This window comes from Podarcis bocagei (assembly GCF_964188305.1).
Source record: "Podarcis bocagei genome assembly, chromosome: 18".
NCBI lineage: Eukaryota > Metazoa > Chordata > Lepidosauria > Squamata > Lacertidae > Podarcis > Podarcis bocagei.
Genome location: NC_138144.1, coordinates 10,873,227 through 10,892,247, shown reverse-complemented (window position 1 = coordinate 10,892,247; position 19,021 = coordinate 10,873,227). Strand labels below are relative to the sequence as shown.

General features: G+C 47.7%; 1 protein-coding gene across 1 annotated transcript; it reads right to left on the bottom strand.

Moving 5' to 3' along the window:
• Positions 1 to 468: 468 nt before the first annotated feature.
• TM6SF2 (transmembrane 6 superfamily member 2) lies at positions 469 to 18,931 on the bottom strand. The gene is made up of 10 exons (XM_081177492.1): positions 18,658 to 18,931; positions 11,571 to 11,665; positions 11,275 to 11,372; positions 9,154 to 9,257; positions 8,733 to 8,815; positions 6,164 to 6,288; positions 4,562 to 4,663; positions 3,759 to 3,851; positions 2,701 to 2,820; positions 469 to 1,614 (listed from the first exon to the last, which is right to left on the bottom strand). The coding sequence occupies exons 1-10, from the start codon at positions 18,744 to 18,746 to the stop codon at positions 1,414 to 1,416; spliced, it is 1,110 nt and encodes a 369-aa protein (XP_081033618.1). The 5' UTR covers positions 18,747 to 18,931; the 3' UTR covers positions 469 to 1,413.
• Between the last annotated feature and the right edge of the window lie 90 nt (positions 18,932 to 19,021).

The following is a 19,021-nucleotide window of genomic DNA, read 5'->3' as shown; positions in this document are numbered from 1 at the left end:
TAAAACAGAGGAAACAGTCATAACTAGGTGGGGGGGGGTTGAGTAGGAACTTGAGGAAACTGAGTTCCCTTACCTTTTTAAAAAAATATGTAATTTCTTTTTTTTGGTCTGGGGGGGCTGGAACACCCAATGCCTGAGACCAAAACCCACCTATATCTGTAGTCAATAAAGTTGTGGTGGTTTCTAATCCACATCAGTTTGCCTGAGTTTATTAATCACATCTTACATTTAGCCACTGCTGGGGTGGCAGCGGCACGGGGCCCATGTTAAACAAACAAACAAACAAATAACATGAGGATTTCCCCCCCCCTTCCCCCCCTCAGAAAAAGCACTGGTTATAACACCGGGTTTCAAAGGCATCAAGTTAAAAGAATGCCACAGTGGTTTGGGGACACTGGAAACCTCAAGAATTTTTGTTGTTGTTGTTGTTGGGGTGAGGAGACACAAACGCACACCGAACAAGAAGCAAGCAGTTCAAAAACCTTCTATAAATGTTTTTATTTTGTAAACAATGACATATGTGAGTGTCCCCATGTCCGTTCCAATTCTAGGTTTCCACTTCTATCTTGTGCAACAACACCTTTCGTTTACAAGTCAGCATTGTTCTAGAAAAAGTCAGGGTTAGTTTTTGCAGCCCATCTCTCCATCAAGGGATCCAGTGTCTTCCTAAATCTGTTATCAGTCAGAGGAAAGTGAGTGGAGGCAGGAACTGGAAAAGGAAAGCAAGGAAGATCTTTATTTTCCCCGTCTCCCACCTTGCAAGGAGGTGAGGGCGCAGAACAAGGGTGCATAAGAGCTTTTAAAGGTTTTAGAAACTGCCCAACCCCTTAGCCAAAGACCACTCAAGAGCATCACACAAGTGCCACAGAAAGAGGCAGTCTACAGCTGAAATTTGAGAGAGTGGCTCGTCTCCTCTCTGTCCAGATACCTGTCGATGTTTGCACCTGGCGATGGTGCCCTGGCCGGCTAGTCTGGGCAGGACCCGAACCCGCGGATTCAAACACTAAGAAAGGGGACTCCAACTTTCTGACGGCAAGAGCTGTTCAACCGTGGAATGGGAGGTGATGGGGTGATGGAGTCTCTTTCCTTGGAGGTTTTTAAGCAGAGGTTGGATGGCTGCCTGCCAGGGATCCTTCAGCTGAGATTCCTGCATTGCAGGGGGTTGGACTAGATGGCCCTGAGAGGTCCCTTCCACCTTGACAATTCTATGAAGTGTGCTAGCACTGAGTAGACAAGGCAGCTGCTGCTGGGAGCTTCAGGAGAACCCCTGAGTGGACCTGAAGCCACAGAGATATTAAAAAACAAAAAACCCACAGGCAAACTGGTGAGCAGGGTTTGTGGTTTTTGGCTTTGCACAATGCGATCTGGTTTGTGGCTGGACAGTGGAGGGTGGCGACCCCCGGCTCCTCTGCCTCATTGCTTCTTCTTGATGTCGTCTTGCGAGACCACCGGGGAGAAGAAGGCCGGATTGCGAAGGCAGCGGTACACCAAAAGGTGAGGCCCCACGGCGTAGGCAAGGTTGAAAAGGGTGACCAGCCACCAGGCACTTTCGGGGGTGCGGTAAGGAAACGGGGTGTGCTGGTGGAGCGAAGAGCCAATATGAGAGAACTGGGCCTGGAAGGAGGAACAGACAGAGAGAGGAGGGCTGTTAGGACGTCCTTATCTTCACCAGAGAAATGTTGGAGGGTAGGGATAAGTCACTAGACAATCTTTAGAAGACACCTGAAGGCAGGCCCCACCCCTCTCCCCAAGCCACACCCTCTCTCTTAAGCCACACCCCTCTCCACAAACCGCACACAGGACTCAGCTATACAGCTGCAAATAAAATGTTTTAAGTGTGATGTAAAGTGGGTGGCTAAACCACTGAGCCTAGGTCTTGCCGAGCAGAAGGTCGGCGGTTTGAATCCCTGCAGCGGGGTGAGCTCCCGTTGCTCAGTCCTTGCTCCTGCCAACCTAGCAGTTCGAAAGCATGTCAAAGTGCAAGTAGATAAATAGGCACCACTCCGGCGGGAAGGTAAATGGCGTTTCCGTGCGCTGCTCTGGTTTCGCCAGAAGCGGCTTAGTCATGCTGGCCACATGACCCAGAAAAACTGTCTGCAAACAAAATGTCAGCTCCCTCGGCCAGTAAAATGAGATGAGCGCCGCAACCCCAGAGTCTTAGTCATGACTGGACTTAACTATCAGGGGTCCTTTACATTTTTTAAAGTGCAGTATTCAAATGTGACACTAGATGGCGATGGTGAGCTACAGCAAATTTAGCATATTTCTCAAAACATTTTTTTAAAAAGCATTTTCACAGGGGTTTTTTATATGTGTGTAGATTCCACCAGACTCTATTAAGCCACACCCACTCTCTCAAGCCACACCTACCAGCCCTGTTTCCCACCCTCCTTGAACATTTTCACCCATGAAATCTGAGCATGCCGGGAAGGAAGGCAGAGAGGGCTGTGTGGAAGGCGGTCTGGGAACCAGCCTGCTCTGCACAGCGAAACCTGGCCTGTGTTGCTCCTCCCACATTTGGTCATGGCCCCGCCCACCATTGGGATGTGGCCCCCGCAAAGCTGCCCAGAACGGAATTCGGCCCTCGCCTCCCTCAGCTTAGAATACCCTGTGGAAATCCCAGAATTGGAACTGGTGTGCTGCGACAAAGCAGAAGAAAGCTCCTTAGCCCCTGCTGCAGTCCATACATGTCCACGTTACCTGGGCAATGGCGCCAGCGGAGATCAGGGCCCAGTCGGGCATCCATGAGCTTCCCGGGGTGAGCAAGCCGTAAAGGCAGAGGCAGAAATATGGCAGGCCGTAGAAGAGGAAGACGAGCATCTGGGAAGAAGGGCGGGCAGGAGAGTCAGGAGGCAGAGCAGAGCGGCAGTCAGAGTTCGGTCGAATCTCAAGGCGACCACAGAAACTCTTGACTGCCTTTGAGACACAAGGACAAAAAGCAGGCCAAGTTCTTTTGGTTTTTTAATGAGAAACAGTGTGCTTGCAAAGTCTTGTTGTTGGAATCATAGAATCAGAGTTGGAAGGGACCCTCAGGGTCATCTAGTCCAACCCCCTGCAATGCAGGAACAGGCAGCTGTCCCAGACGAGGATCGAACCTGCAACCTTGGCGTTATCAGCGCCCAGCTCCAACCGACTGAGCTATCCATTGTTGTTGTTGTTGTTGTTGTTATATTTATACTTATTCCTATCCGGCCTTTCCTGCAGCCAGGACGGCTTGCACAAATCAAAACAGCCACAGATAAAAATACAGAAAGCTTAAAACATGTAAAAGAGTCAAATGTAATTAAACTCCGACAGATTTTTTTAAAAAAATCATAAAATGCACATAATAAAAACAGCACTATCAAAAAGCCCTTTCTTTAAAACACAGACCTGTGGGAATAGAAAAGTTTTGCCTGCCGGTGGAAGGACAGCGAGGAGGGAGCCAGTCCGGCTGCCCCAGGAAGGGAGTTCCAAAGTTGCCTGGGAGCAACCACCTCTTCCTTTCACTCAGTGACGCAGATTGAGGTGTGCAATGGATCAAAGCAGTGCTCAGGACTAACAGTTGGCCAAGCACGGGTCCCAATTTCTTCCACAACAAATTTGTGATTTGATCCCAGAATGTCCTGATTTCCCTTAGGACGTCCCTATTTTCATCAGAGAAATGTCGGAGGGTATGGGCTTCTGTGAGTTCTGGTGCTACGAGAGAGGGAGGAAAACGTTTCTCTCTCCACCGACGCTCCCTTTCCCCCTGCAGAAGAACAAGAGGCTCTGCTCACCTGGATTTTGGGATAAGCCACCGGGTCGCGCAGGTACGGCTCCTGCTGGTTGATGTAGTCAAAGCAGACGTCCGCCTTGCAGTCCAGAACAACCTGGAGGCAAGATCAGGTCAAAGAGGATGGAGGGCGGATTTCATTGGGGTTTTTTATCAGGAGAAATTAGGAGCACTAATGGGAGGAGGAGGAACGCAGGTGGCGTTGTGGGTTAAACCACCGAGCCTTGGGCTTGCCGATCAGAAGGTTGGCGGTTCGAATCCCCGCGACAGGGTGAGCTCCCGTTGCTCGGTCCCAGCTCCTGCCAACTTGCAGTTTGAAAGCACAAACTGGACTATTTAAAGAAATATAATCGTATGATGAATTGGCGAGCAGGATTTGAACTATGAGTAACAGAACAAATGAGAGATTATCGAATTATTGTCATAATGCAAGGCAAGGGAGAGAAGACAGGGTCCAGCAAGGGGGAGAAATAAAAACGCCCTGGAAAATGGGAGGGGACGTTGACCTAGCCAAAGAAGAATCTGCTCTGTATTGGAATGCACATGTGGAATTTCTGGAAATTTAATGAAATATATTTGGCAAAAAAATGATATTTTTTTTAAAAAAAGATGGTTCTAGTCCTCATGAATTCTGTTTGGGCATCTGTCTCACTGACCTGGCAGCAGGTCTCCAGGTTTTCAAGCAGGGAATTGCACCCTCCACCCCCATCTCCTACCCGGAGGGGACCAAACTGGGACATTCTGCCTGCAGAGCAGATACTCTAACCACTGAGCAATGCTGCCTCCGGAAGATGACCATATGCTCACCAGTCCCCGGAACAGAGTGAAGCTGATGTTGAAAAGGAGGGAGCCCACCAGCACCAAGTCCAGGGGGCGCTGCAGGAGGCTTTTGCGCTGCTCTTCCGAAACCTTCCCCAAAGGAGAAAAAAGGAAAGTAAGCTGACAGAATTATAGAACTGTTGAGCTGGAAGGGACCCCAGGGGCCATCTAGTCCAACCCCCTGCCGGTCTTGAGTCGATGGTGCGTTTGATTCGTGTGGCATGAGCTTATAAACCAGGAGTAGCTGGGGAAACCCAGCCAGATGAGCGGGGTATAAATAATAAAATTATTATTATTAATTATTATTATTATTAGGGATTATGAAACTCAGACGTGGCGGTCTGAGCGGCTCTGGGGATTTTGCTGTCCTCTGTCGGGAACAGGGCACTGCGCCGGGCAGTCTGAGTCACCAATGCAGTTCCTTATAGGCCCTTAGATAAACCTACGGGGCACACAGTTGCCGTAGTAACTGACTGTATCTTCTGCGGACATTTGCGGTCTATCTCGCCCCACATGTGGGGCTTCTCTGTTTCAGGAAATTTTTATGTTTGATGTCTTATTATGTTTTTATATGTGCTGGAAGCCGCCCAGAGCGGCTGGGGAAACCCGGCCAGATGGGTGGAGAATAATAATAAATAATAATAATAATAAATTTCCTAGCGCTTGAGCTGGAACCCACAGTTGGTGCAGAATGCTGCATCAAGGTTGCTGACAGGAGTGAGACGCCATCTGCGTGTCACTTCTGTGCTCAGAGATCTTCACTGGTTGACAATTTGCTACCGGGCCAAGTTCAAATAAGCAAATAAAAACCCTTAACCACTTGCGGAAAGTAGTTGTTTTGCTGATGGAAAATGAGGAAATGACATCACCTCACGTCATGCTGGCTCCTTCAACCACTTCAATCTGCAGAACTGCCACCATCACAGGGTGACCGTGAGCATTTGGGTGTGACTGCACCGAACTTTGGAACTCCTGGCTGATTGGCTCCTGCTAGAAGCTTTTTTCCTGTTTTTCATTTAGGCTAGCCTATCCAGATGTCTCAACGTCTTTCCTTTGAAACTGATAGTCGGCTTTAGTTATTCTTATTTTCAAATCCTTTCCATCGCTGTTGTTGTGGGGTTTTTTTGCAGGGTGTGTGTGTTTCTGATAACATTATTGTTTTATTCTGACCGTAGATTGCTTTGACCACCATAAAATCATAGAATCATATGGGGACTGAACTTGCAACTTTTGTGTTATCGGCACCCCAGGCTCTAACCAACTGAGCTGTCCCTGCTGAAAGCGGTACTTAAATCTCCTGATGTGTGATTTAAACAGAAAGAAAGAAAGCCGGTGGCTAGAGAGGAACCACTGGGGAAGTCAATTGGGAAGAAGATTCTGGACGGAGCAGACCTTTGCTCTGATCCAAGGAGGCTCTTCTGGCAGTGGTTTAGGGCAGCTAAGAAGAACCTCCACTCAAAAGGGCAGTCTACCTCCTACCAAATGCTGGAGGGACAAGAACGTTGGTGCCTCTGGGGCCTTCCTGGGCTGGGGGGTTTCTAGCTGTCAGAGACAGGATGCTTTGGCTTAGAAGGCGCTTTCTTCCGTTACCTTATCGGCCGTCTCGAGGGACAACGTCTTGGGCTGGGCAAAGATCCTGGAGGCAGCCCAGATGAGGGCGAGGATCAAAGGGATGTTGAGGAAGAAGTCCGGACGGATCTCAGAACCGTATTTCCCTGGGAAAGCAAGGATTGGTCTCAGTCCACCCACAAGTTAATAATAATAATAATAATAATAATAATAATAATAATAATAATAATTTATTTATACCCCGCCCTTCCCGGTTCAAAAACCAGGCTCAGGGCAGCTAACAACAAATTTAAAACACTTAATTGTAAAAGCAGCATAAAATACAGTATAAAAACATGAATAACAATAAAAGTCAAAGTTCAGAAATCAATTTAGGGGAAATCCATCTAATAAGCATAAGATAGTCACCAGGGCTAGCTGGCTAAATTGGTCCTACTTGGGCCAGTGAGGAGACCAGGGGAGAATTAGCTGTGGGGTCTCAGAGCGGGTAATCTTCATAAAAAGGGGAGGGGGAGGGAAGAGAAGGGGAATAAAAGATCAGGCTGAATTCAAATTAAATGCCAGGCAGAATAGCTCTGTCTTACAGGCCCGACGGAAGGAGGTTAAATCCTGCAGGGCCCTGGTCTTCTGGGACAGAGCATTCCACCAGGTTGGAGCCATCACTGAGAAGGCCCTGGCCCTGGTGGAGGATAATCTGACTTCCTTAGGGCCTGGGACCTCTAAACTATGGTTATTCATCGACCTTAAGGTCCTCTGCGAGGCAGACCAGGAGAGGCAGTCCCGTAAATACGAGGGCCCTAAGCCACAAAGTTAAATCTTGGGGACACCAGTCAGCCCAGTTCTCCTGAGGGACTTTATTAGAACATGGATGGTGGAATCATCTGCCCCCCACACTCCAGCGATTGCAGGACTCCAAACCCCTGCAGCCCTTGGCTGAGGTGGAGGGAATGGATGAGTTTGCCACCTTAGGGTCTCCACACTTCACTCCTTAGTCTTCTCTTCTCCCAAAGATGTCCCACAAGGCAGCAGAAGTCTCCCTTCTTCTAAATGGGCTCCCTTCCCAGGTGGACAAGCCCCACCTGCCCCTCACTTCCCTCGGCAGAAACTGCCTTCTTGACCATTTTGTAAAACGGTAATACAAAATTACTATTAAGAAAAGAAAAGAACATGCATGTATCTTTAAGAGAGAGAGAGAGAGAGAGAGAGAGGTGGCCGCCTTAGGACACCTCCAGGCCCTGCGCCACCAATCTCAGGCTTTAGCTCAATGATCAGAGCACCTGCTTCGCATGCATAGAATCACAGAGCTGGAAGGGACCCCAGGGTCATCTAGTCCAACCCCCCCGCAATGCAGGAATGCAACAGGTCCCAGGTCCCATCCCTGGCCTTTCCAGTGCAGGCAGTGTCAATACTCCCTCTCTTGAGCCTCAGAGAGCTGTTGCTGCCTGCCCGTGTTGGCAATACTTTGCTAGATGGGCCAGCGGCCTGTCTCATTATAAGGCAGCTTTCTGTTGAAACTAGACCTTCATTCAAGACCATGAGGACTAGACTCTTGGTTTATTTTTCCATGAAACAAAAGGGCATAGCTGTCAAGTGTCCCTTAATTGAAGGGACAGTCCCTTATTCGAAGGGACAGTCCCTTATTCAAAGGGACAGTCCCTTATTCCAGTGCCATGTCCCGCCGCTGTCCCTTATTGATGGATGTCCCTTAAATGTCCCTTAAATGATGTCCCTTAAATTTCAAAGGAAGCAGCTCCTCTCCCTCCCTCCCTCCCTACCGGCCAGGCAGGAGGGAGGCTCCAACTGCGTTGCTTGGCTGTGTTGCTCACCCAATAAGGAGTCTGAGAACGACTGGGGGGTGGAGCTTGCATGCCTTGTGTGTGGCTAGTTAATGCAAGCGGAGGGGGTTTTTGAATGCTGGACGCCATTTAGTTGCACGTGCTGCTGCAAACTTTGCAGTGCAAAGCCAGGCCGGGGAGCCATCTTAAGTTGAGGCTGCATAGGCCTTGTGGTGCATGTGATTCAGATTCTATTCAGTTGAACCTCTGGTTACAAAGTTGGTTGGACAGTGTTCTCGAAGCTACCAGCATGAGATTGACCAGACTGCAGGAGGACAGGAAGACTGGAGTGCCTGGAACAGGTGAGGCTGCAGGTCCCTTATTTTCAAGGCTGCTGGTCCCTTATTTTCAAATCTGTAAGTTGACAGCTATGCGAAAGGGCAATTGCTCAGAGGTAAAGGACCTGCTTTGCACACAGAAGGACTGGGAAAGAAAGGTACTCTCTGCCTGAACCCCTGGCGAGCTGATGCTGCCAGCCAGTGTGGACGATACTGGTTTGGGTGGACCACGTGGTCTAGCTCAGAAGAAATGCAGCTTGTTGCAGTGTGTCAGAAATCCCACCCAGCAGTCCGGACAAATCCCTAATAGAAGCATAGGATCGTATAGTTGGAAGGGACCCAAGGGTCATCTACTACAACCCCCTGCAGTGCCAAAATCTCAGCCAAAGCTGAGATAAGGAGAACTAAACTCCTGCTCTTCCCATTTTTCATTCGAAAGGGAAGATGATGGCAAGCGTTTGCCAGGGAGCAACTCACCAACCACATTCCCCAGCAGGTAGACGGCAAAGTTCATGGTGAGGGATCCGACCCAGTAGAGCCCAAGGTTCCGGAAACTCTTTCTGGAGAGCAAACAGAGAGTCAACACAGCTTGCCTACTCAGCCCCACCAAATATAACTGGGGTCTATTCCCCCACTCCTCACCCCAGGCCTGAAAAATCCTCCCCCCTCTGCCCCAGAGGGAGTTTTTATGCCTCCAAACAGCTCCAGGACCTGTAAAAACCCAGGGAGTCCACAAAGCACTACCAGTTGGATTTCTGCCTGACACCTTTACAAAGGTTCTGCAAAATCCCCAGCAGAACGGACAACCTCTGGACTCTCTTTTGTTGGAGGTTTTTAAACAGATGACCCTTGATATTCCTTCCAGCTCTACAAGTTTATGACAACAGACCCGTCTCACCTTTGAGTGATGGCTGCAATCATGGCCAGCTGGAGGGCGAAGTGGGTGGTGGCAGCCCAATAGCAGTTCATCATACCGTGAGCTGTGCTTAGGTATGGCTCACCCTATAGGAAGCAGAAACCAAGACGTCAATCACAGCCCAAGACCCGTCCCGTCCTTCAACCATCCATTTCAACATCTGCATGTCCCCCAGAAATTAAAAGTTGTGACTCTGCGGCCAAAAAGCAGCTTTTGCATGACACACACACACACGAACAGGTTAGTTCCTGGCATTTCCAGCTGTGGCTGAGGAAATGGTACCTAAATCCCCATCTGAAAACCTGAAGAGATGCTGCCAGCCAGTGTAGGCAGCACTGAGTTGGATGGATCAATGGTCTGACTTGGCTCAAGGCAGCGGCCTATTTGAATTGGTTCTTTATTCAGAATGCTGAGGACTAGAATCTTACTGCCCTACCTAGAGATGCCTGTGACCTTCTACATGCAAAGCAGTGCTCTGCCGCTGAGATATGAGTCCTCCCTGAACTAAGGGATTGCTAAAGGGTTGAGGTGGACCGAATGGCCTCATGGCACATTTCCGAAGCAGCGACTCTATGGCTGTGGGCTTGGGGTCCAGAGAATAGAAGAGATGTTTATTCAGTGGTCCAATGTGCCATGCTCAGCTTTGCTATGTAAAATAGCTGGGCCAAGTACCTGTGATTTGTTGCCATAGGGCAGAGAAGGGGTAAGCCAATGGCCCTCTGGGTATTGCTGGACTCCTGCTCTCGTCATCCCTGGCCATGCCGGGTTGTTGGTGATGGGAGTTGGAGTCCAGCAAAATCTGGAGGCACCTCACCCCTGCTATGGGAACGGACGTTTGTGCGGGAGGATGTGCAGACAAAATCACAAATGCATAGACAGTCACAAATGGAGTTTCAGAACCTGCACGGAGGGAGCGCTATGATGTCATACGCCCAAACTTGGTGGCAAGAAAAAGACAATTTGTTGATCCCTATCTCTTCCTTCCTGTTGCTGTAAACTCTTTTTTCCTACCTGCCATGGCGGATGATATATGTTTGCTCTCCTCCATTTTGAACTGGGCTATGGATATTTGTAAAGTTTATTGCCTGCCTGATTTTCGTCACTGTATTTCCTGAATCCTGGCAAGACTTATGTTGTGAGTAAACCTTGTAGTTCCTGGCGGGGTGGGGTAAGCGAAGACAAGCGACAACAATTAACTATAACACTGTTCCCTGCTCAGAAAAAGCATTTTGTTTCCAGAAATTCATTCTGACTGTGCAAATAAAATATAATGGAGAGAATTCTACAGAATGTGTTGCTACATGAAAGACCTACATTGGCTCCCAGTACGTTTCTGAGCAAAATTCAAAGTGCTGGTGCTGACCTTTAAAGCCCTAAATGGCCTCGGTCCAGGATACCTGAAGGAGCGTCTCCACACCCATTATTCTGAGGTCCAGGTCTGAGGGCCTTCTGGCGGTTCCCTCCCTGCGAGAAGTGAGGTTACAGGGAACCAGGCAGAGGGCCTTCTTGGTGGTGGCGCCTGCCCTGTGGAACGCCCTCGCACCAGATGTCAAAGAGAACAACAACTACCAGACTTTTAGAAGACATCTGAAAGCAGCCCTATTTAGGGAAGCTTTTAATGTTTGACAGACTACTGTATTTTAATATTTTGTTGGAAGCCGCCCAGAGTGGTGGGGTATAAATATATTGTTGTTGTTGTTGTTGTTGTTGTTAATAATAATAATATTATTATTTGCACAACCAGTCCGGATCCAATGATTCCCAGGCATGCACCTCCACATGGTGAAGACATCAGGTGCCATCCTGGCACCCAGGCGTCCTCACTTGGTCACAGGTGGCCAATAGGTGCAAAGAGTGCCTAGCTTATTTTGAGCACTGGCTGTTAATGGTGTCACTACCTATGCCCAAGCTGTAGAAAGGTACGGATGTACCCCCTTCTCACAAAAGGTCTTGTGTCTTTGGGGGGCCTTGCTGAAAGGAAACCTGGCTGAAAGGTTTTATGTGATAAAACCACCCACCACTCAGACAAAGGTTTGAAGCATCTGATATGGGTCGCACACCCTCCGCGCCCTCCCGGTTGCACTCCTGCCTGTGAGGACTTGCCTGTCTCATGTAGCCTTCCAGGAAGTTGCTTATGTAGCCATCTTCTTCCAGAACAATGACGGCGCTGATTCCTGACACGAAGGAAAGTACAACGAACACTGCAGGGATATGGGGAAATAAATATTTGTGTTTTCCACTGAAAGCACTTTTGAGTTTCATGAGGGATAGCGACATTTTTTTTTAAAGGTGACCAGGTGGTCAGCTGTTTACACACATACACTAAACACACACAGAAAGAGAAGCTGGGAAAGGAGGGGGGGCAGGCATGAAGATGCCCAAAGAGAGGAGAGACTTACCATAGAAGAGGGCATCCTCAGAGTCACTTGCGGAGTAAACCAGAGCAAACAGGAATAAGAGGATCCCGAAGGCAGTCACTGCGATGGCCGAGGGGCTGCAAGCGAGGAGAAGGTGAAAGGGGGAGGAGAAAACAAGGATGGGTCCAAAGTTAAAAACAATGAAAAAGAAGCAACATGTTTGGTTTTGCGTGGCTTGACCATTTCTTCATATGCCCAGACATCCTGCTACTGTAACGTAAGAGTCATCCTGCTGGATCAAGCCCACAGGGCCCACCCAGTCTAGCATCCTGGCCTCGATTCGGAAGTATGCTGCCGACAACTGGGGGGAGGCAGTGCACAGCCGTCCTGGCTAGGAGACATCGACAGCAGACCCTCCAACGTTTCTCTAGGGATGGAGATGGCCTCTTTAACAACAACAACAATTTTTATAGCCCCCCCCCCCATCTGCCTGGCTTGCTCCAACCGCTCTGGGCAGCTTGTGGCATATATAAAAACAAAAATAAAACATTAAACATTAAAACAGCTTCCCTATATGGGGCCTTCAGATGTCTTCTAAAGGTAATAACCTATTATTATTATTATTATTATTATTATTTATTAATAGTAGTATTATATAGGATTTCCCTGTTTTCATCGGAGAAATGTTGGAGGCCATTAAAATGCTTTGTGAGTCCACACCTAATCTTGCCCTTTTATCAAATTTATTCCTTGGTTTGTGCTTTTCTTTTTGGCAAGCTACTGAAAAATAAAATAACATAAAACTGGGATTAAGGGCTTTTCTCAGGAGGGTGGAGGTTGTGTGTTGTGTGTCCTAATAGAGCACCTTCCTTCTGGTAGGGAGTGCTCTGTGGGGTGGGGAACAACAAAACCTTGCGGGGCGAGGAGGGTCAGTTGCACGGGGAGGGGGAAGCACCCCCGCTTTCATCTGAGGAATGTTAGAGGGTATCATTTCGGCTCTTTATTCCAAACCCTGAGGACTAGAACCTCACTTTGGGTTTGAGGAAGGGCCATAGCTTTCCAGGCTTCCAGGCAGAAAGTCTGTGTGCAGATCAAGGCTGGAGATCAAGGCTGCAGCCTTCTGCATGCACCGGAGCTGTTCTGCTGCAACCCTGGTCCAAAACCCGAATTGACATTCAGGTCACACAAAAAACCCTTTCCCTCTGCAAACCTGCAGCTCCAGCACCTGCAGATGTCAGCTGGGAAGGAGTAGGGAGGAGCCCCTGAGCTGCAAATTGAAAGGTGGTTTTCTCTGTGTGTGTGAGAGAGAGAGGCAGCTCAGAAGCAGCCACTGTGCATCAGCCACACAGCTGCAATGCTGATCCAGAGCAAACTCAGAAACCTCCTTGCAGCAGATTATATATATATATATATATATATATATATATATATATATATATATGCTTTCGTAGATTTTCACGGGTACAGGAATGCAGGTTTTGGTGTTTTCGGGTATCTTCCCGTGTAAGAGTTGGGGTGTCTAGGCGACGTTTCGACGAGGTCTCACTCGTCATCTTCAGGCTGGTGCTTTCGGCTTCTTGTTACTAGAACAGAGCTCTGTTCTAGTAACAAGAAGCCGAAAGCACCAGCCTGAAGATGACGAGTGAGACCTCGTCGAAACGTCGCCTAGACACCCCAACTCTTACACGGGAAGATACCCGAAAACACCAAAACCTGCATATATATATATATATATCTATATATATATATATATATATATATATATATATATATATATATATGGCTCTAGAAAAAGTGCCACTCAGCATGCGCAGAGCTGCACAGGGGGTCTTTCCAGATCAATCGCTGCCTGCAGTGGAAGCTAGCAGAGGACAAGCGGATCACGGAGGAAGAAGATTTATCCCGGTTCAGATTTTTTAAAAGGGCTCTTTCAGCAGATGCAGAAGTGATAAAACTCCACGCTTGGATTAGGGTCCCTTCCCTGGAAGAGAAGAGCAGGATTCTGGTCCTCATGAACAAAGGGCTGAATTACATGGAACCCAGGACGCTCAGACCCTTCAAGTGCCCCTGTTTTCCAAGGACAGTCCTGGCTTTACAGAAGGCATCCCAGTTTCTGATTTGATCCCAGAATGTCCCACTTTTCCTTAGGAAACTCCACAGTTATATGATTCTGTGAAATACATATATGCCACCCAGGGCTCCTTGGTGCAAAAGGTGGGATATAAATGCAATTTCTCTCTCTTTGTGTGTGATTGAGTGGTATATAGAATCGTAGAACTGCAGAGTTGGAAGGGACCCCGAGGGTCATCTAGTCCAACCCCCGGCAACGCGGGAATATTTTGCCCAATGTGGTGCTCTAACCCACAACCCTGAGATTAAAAGTGCTCAACTGACTGAGCTATCCTCCATTACTTATAGGACATGGTGGTGCTGTGGTCTAAACCACTGAGCCTCTTGGGCTTGCTGATCAGAAGGTCGGAGGTTTGAATCCCCACGACAGGGTGAGCTCCCGTTGCTCTGTCCCAGCTTATGCCACTCTAGCAGTTCGAAAGCATGCCAGTGCAAGTAGATAAATAGGTACCACTCTGGCAGGAAGGTAAACGGTGTTTCCATGCGCTCTGGCACTCATTATGGTGCGCCAGAAGCAGTTTAGTCATGCTGGCCACATGACCAGAAAGCTGTCTGTGGACAAACGCTGGCTCTCTCGGCCTGAAGCGAGATGAGTGCTGCAACCCCATAGTCAAGTTTGACTGGACTTAACCATCCAGCGGTCCTTCACCTTTACTATTATTTATACTACTTGAATATATATATATATCTATTTAATGGATATTTAGAGATAGATTGCACCTGAACTTGGGGTTTCAATTTATTCCTTTAAAAACAACAACCTTGTAAGCTATTTATTAGCTGATGTGGCTAATAGGAAGGCTGCTTGCATGTCACCAACCTGCCGATCCCCGCTCAAGGGTAAGCCTAGCTGTGATTCACCAGGCTGCTGGGCCAGATAGCAAGTCCCTGTTTCCCAGATAGCGCAGGGAAAAGATCAAAGTTCGGTCGCCTGTCCAGAGTGCATCAGGCGTCAGCCAGGAGAGCCTTTAGGACACGAGCCCTGCAGCTGCCAGGTCAGGCCAAGCGGGGCGGGGGGGTTGCAAATGGACCCAACGCGACCCTTACTAAAATAGTAGGGGAAAACTGCAGTAAATATGTTCTCTGCAGCAGTTTGACAGTTGTTTGTTTGTTTAATTACAGTGGTACCTCGGGTTAAAGACGCTTCAGGTTACAGACGCTTCAGGTTACAGACTCTGCTAACCCAGAAACAGGACCTCGGGTTAAGAACTTTGCTTCAGGATGAGAACAGAAATCGTGCAGCGGGAGGCCCCATTAGCTAAAGTGGTACCTCGGCTTAAGAACAGTTTCAGGTTAAGAACGGACCTCCAGAACGAATTAAGTTCTTAACCCGATGTACCACTGTAATTGATTTTCCAAAAACCAACTTCCCTCACACACACACCCCGGTTTCCTCAATTTCTCTATTACTGCTGCGTATTGTAATTATACCATGCCTTCTTTCCTCCATCTTTTTTCTCAGTATCTCGATTACTGCTGTCCTTACTCCAAACCTGTTAGCATTTTAGCATATTTACAATGTTTTTTTTAAAAAATATTGTCTACAAACATTTTTCAATCCTCCTTAAAGACTTCACTCATATCTAATTTTGCTAGCTAAACTTGCTAATTCAGCATATTCCATCAACTTCGCCTGCCACTCCTCTGCTTGTGGCCTCTCCTTCCTTGGAGGTTTCTAAGCAGAGGTTGGGTGGCCGTCTGCCATGGATGCTTTGGCTGAGATCCCTGCATTGCAGGGGGTTGGACTAGATGACCCTTGGGGTCCCTTCCAACTCTACAATTCTATGATTCTATGCAGCTAGGAAGCTGATAGCCAAACAGGGGTAAGTGGGCAATTGTCTGCTTAGTAAACAGGAGTGAGAAATCTGGCATGGAATATTAATGCATGCATTAAAAAGAAAAATAGATGTGAGAAATAATGGGGGGGGGGGGAGTCTCATCCAAAAGTTGTTATGCCATTTGCTGGCTATTGGAGTCATAGTGGTTGAAATAAAAAATTTATGGTCATATATATATCAAACTGCATATATAAACCACATGTCTGAAACCCCACAGAAAGTCCTGAAACCATTTTGTCCCTCCCAAATTGATCTCATCTATTTCTCTGCCGAAGGAAAATGGAAAAGCCTCCCCATTGTCTTTTCCTTCACAAATCCTGTCTGTGTATGAATAGGGTGTGAGCCTGACCTGGCTCAGGAACTAAGTATTTATCATTACAAAAGACTGGCCAGGCTCTCCAGGGTATCCAATCAAGTGAGCATTAACAGGTAACCTGTCAGACGAGATAAACAATGCACTCAGATTTCTGCTGTAGACTGCCTTTTCTGTTATGTATGTATGATGTATGGAGGGGTGGTCTTGAGTTCCAGGGCGGGCAATTAAAAATGTCTATATAAGGGCGGACAGACCTTTGTTCGGGGTTCCTCCTCCTTTCCTGGGTGTGAAGGGGGCACCCAGTCACAACAATTCAATAAAGATCAGGCTTAATAGCTGCTTTGCTTCTCAATATTCTCTGGTTGGCCTCTGTTATTTTCTCTGACTGATGGAGAACCCACAAAGGACTCTATAAGGGCTCTGGTATCCCCCATAAGGGAATAAGGGCAGATTTTTGTTTATTACAAGGTCAATGCAACAATAGCGGGAAAGTTTCATTGGAAGTAATGCAGAATTTGTTCATAAACCGGCAAAACTGAACAGGAACAAAGAAAGCTGCCTTTATGGCTGTTGGTTCATCTGTCTCAATAGTGTCTGCACTGACTGGCAGAAGTTCTCCAGGGTTTCAAGCAAGGAGTCTTTTCCAGCCCTACCTGAAGCTGGACTGGACTGAGCCTAGTTTTCTTTGTGCAAGGCAGATGCTGTAACCACTGAGCTGCAGCTTCTTCCCTAAACGCCTCTTCCCCATCCACACATTTCTGGAAAGGGCAGTTTTAAATAGGTGCATCGCCTGCTCTGACCTGTAGCAGCTACTCCAGGATTACATACCCTCCAACATTTCTCCAATGAAAATAGGGATGTCCTATTTACTACTAATAACAGCAGTAATTTTATCATCTGACTGGGTTGCCCCAGCCATTCTGGGCAGCTTCCAATAAATATTAAAACATTAAACATCAAAAAATCTTCTCTATCCAGGGTTGCCTTCAGATGCCTTCTAAAGGTTGTACAGTTACTTATCTCCTTGGCTCGGGGGTCGCATAACTCCGGACCCCCCAACATTTCTCAGATGAAAATAGGGACGTCCTAAGGAAAAGCGGGACATTCCAGGATCAAATCAGAAACCGGGACAGCTTCTGTAAATCCGATACTGTCCCTGGAAAATAGGGACACTTGGAGGGTCTGGGATTTCAAACTGGAGACATTTCCAGCAACACCTGAAAATGCTGGGGATTTGCGCCCCAACTCTTATGTTTGCCAATCTTCAGGTAGAATCATAGGATTGTTGAGTTGAAGCAGACCCCCAACCCCCCTGTGCTGAAGGAATCACTCTGCATTAATAGGGGATGTTGTTGTCCTATAGAGCATGCCCATTCCTTCAGATGGCAATATTGAAGAAGTGTCCCATGGTTAAACTGTGGAACTCCCTGCCACAGGATTAAACAAAGTCAGAGGCAAAAATGCTTCTGGATTCCAGTTGCTGCAGGACAGGAGAGGGCTCTTGGGCTCAAATCCTGCTTGCAAGAATTTATTTTTTTTTTAAAAAAAAAAAGCTTAACTAAAAGTAGAAATAATCTGAATATTTGAAATTGAAATGCTTGCTGAGATGCCACCATCTCCCTCCCTAGCGAGCGTTTCCCTAGAAAAGTCAGTGCCTGCTAAGCAGGCAGCACAGCATACCATGTCACCCTTCATTGCAATGTGCAAGCTATTCTCTGCAGAACATCAGAATTCAGGATACTACAGCATCTTTCTTGCTCAGCCAGGCACCACTTGTGCCATGCAGACGTCATTCTGTACCTTGCAGAGAGCAAAGACCTGGCTAAGGTTGACAAGGGCAAGAGAGCGTCTCCCTGGGCTGTGCTTACTAGAAAAACTGCATTGGGAAAAAGGAGGAATTTGAGAAGGAAGTGCTGAAAAGGTTTTCAGCAAATCCAAGAAAGCTTTAAAAAACAATATGAAAAAAGGCGTGTTCTTTGTAATTTTGCAAAATATACTCGCCAGTTGCATGAAAGGTACTCCCTGATGTTAATTCTCCATTTGACTTCCTAGTTTTCAAATGAATGAATATTTTGACAGATTTTTCTGAGCAAAAAAAAGTAATTTGGAACAACAGTTGCTGAAACATTTCATTCCGAATCTGCTAGACAGAGCCGGGCAGAGGATGCGGACAGGTGGGTGCCCTGCCCACCCCCACAACATAAATCCTGGCTCTGTGCATTCAGGTTTCTCATTGTGGCATCTGTGGGAACAGGATGCTGGACTCGATGGGTCATTGGTCTCATCCAGGAGGCTTTTCTTAGGTCCTTAACAACTAATAAAGCAAAACAGCGGCATAGACAGTCCAGTAAAACAATGCACCAAAATGGCACTAAAATTGCCTTCTTGACAAGTTGCAAGATCAGCCTGCAAAAACCCCAAACCACCTCCTTGGCCTTAATACGTAACTAATAATTCTTTTCTTAAAGCAATAAAGAAATAAAATCAGCAGAGTCAGCCCACAGCCCCTTTGAATGGCCATGCTCCAATGGGGGAAATTTCCAATAAGCTGACGTCTCCGTTTTCATCGGAGGAAGATTGGAGGGGACGCCTCTATTTTCATTGGAGAAATGTTGGAGGGTATGGAATAGGATGTCCCCATTTTCATTGGAGAAATGTTGGAGGGTATGTTGTTAGGACCCAGAATGTATGTTTTACCTGCATGATTGCTTTGGCTGCTCCCAAGCGGCCTGGGTCAGATGGTCAGGTGAGGGTGATCACCAGAGAGAGCAGGAGATTCAGAAATGGTCATGGTTATTATTATTTCTCTCCCCACCCCCCCCCGACGCCTTCACATGATACTCACTTATCCAGGGCAGCCAGGCCGTCCATCATGTAGAAGGGGAAGGCAAAGAGGAACAAGGCGATGGTCAAAAAGAGTGGATGCGGTTTCATGGTAAGAAAAATGGGCCGCGCGGCTCAGCCGGCTGGGAGTGCAAGGTCGTGGGAACGCACTGGGAAGCAAGTAGGAGGGTTAAGCGGCCGGCTGGCCAGCCTGACACGCAGGCGTTCCTCTCGCAGCTCCAGCTACGCCTCGCCAGCCGCTTTCCCACACAGCCCACCCCATAGGCAAAAGGGAACTATTTGGCAGTCCAAAGGTCAAAGGAGAGAGACTGCCTTGCACAAGACCCAGGGACCCACCTTTTAAAAGGGCGACACAGCTTTTTAAA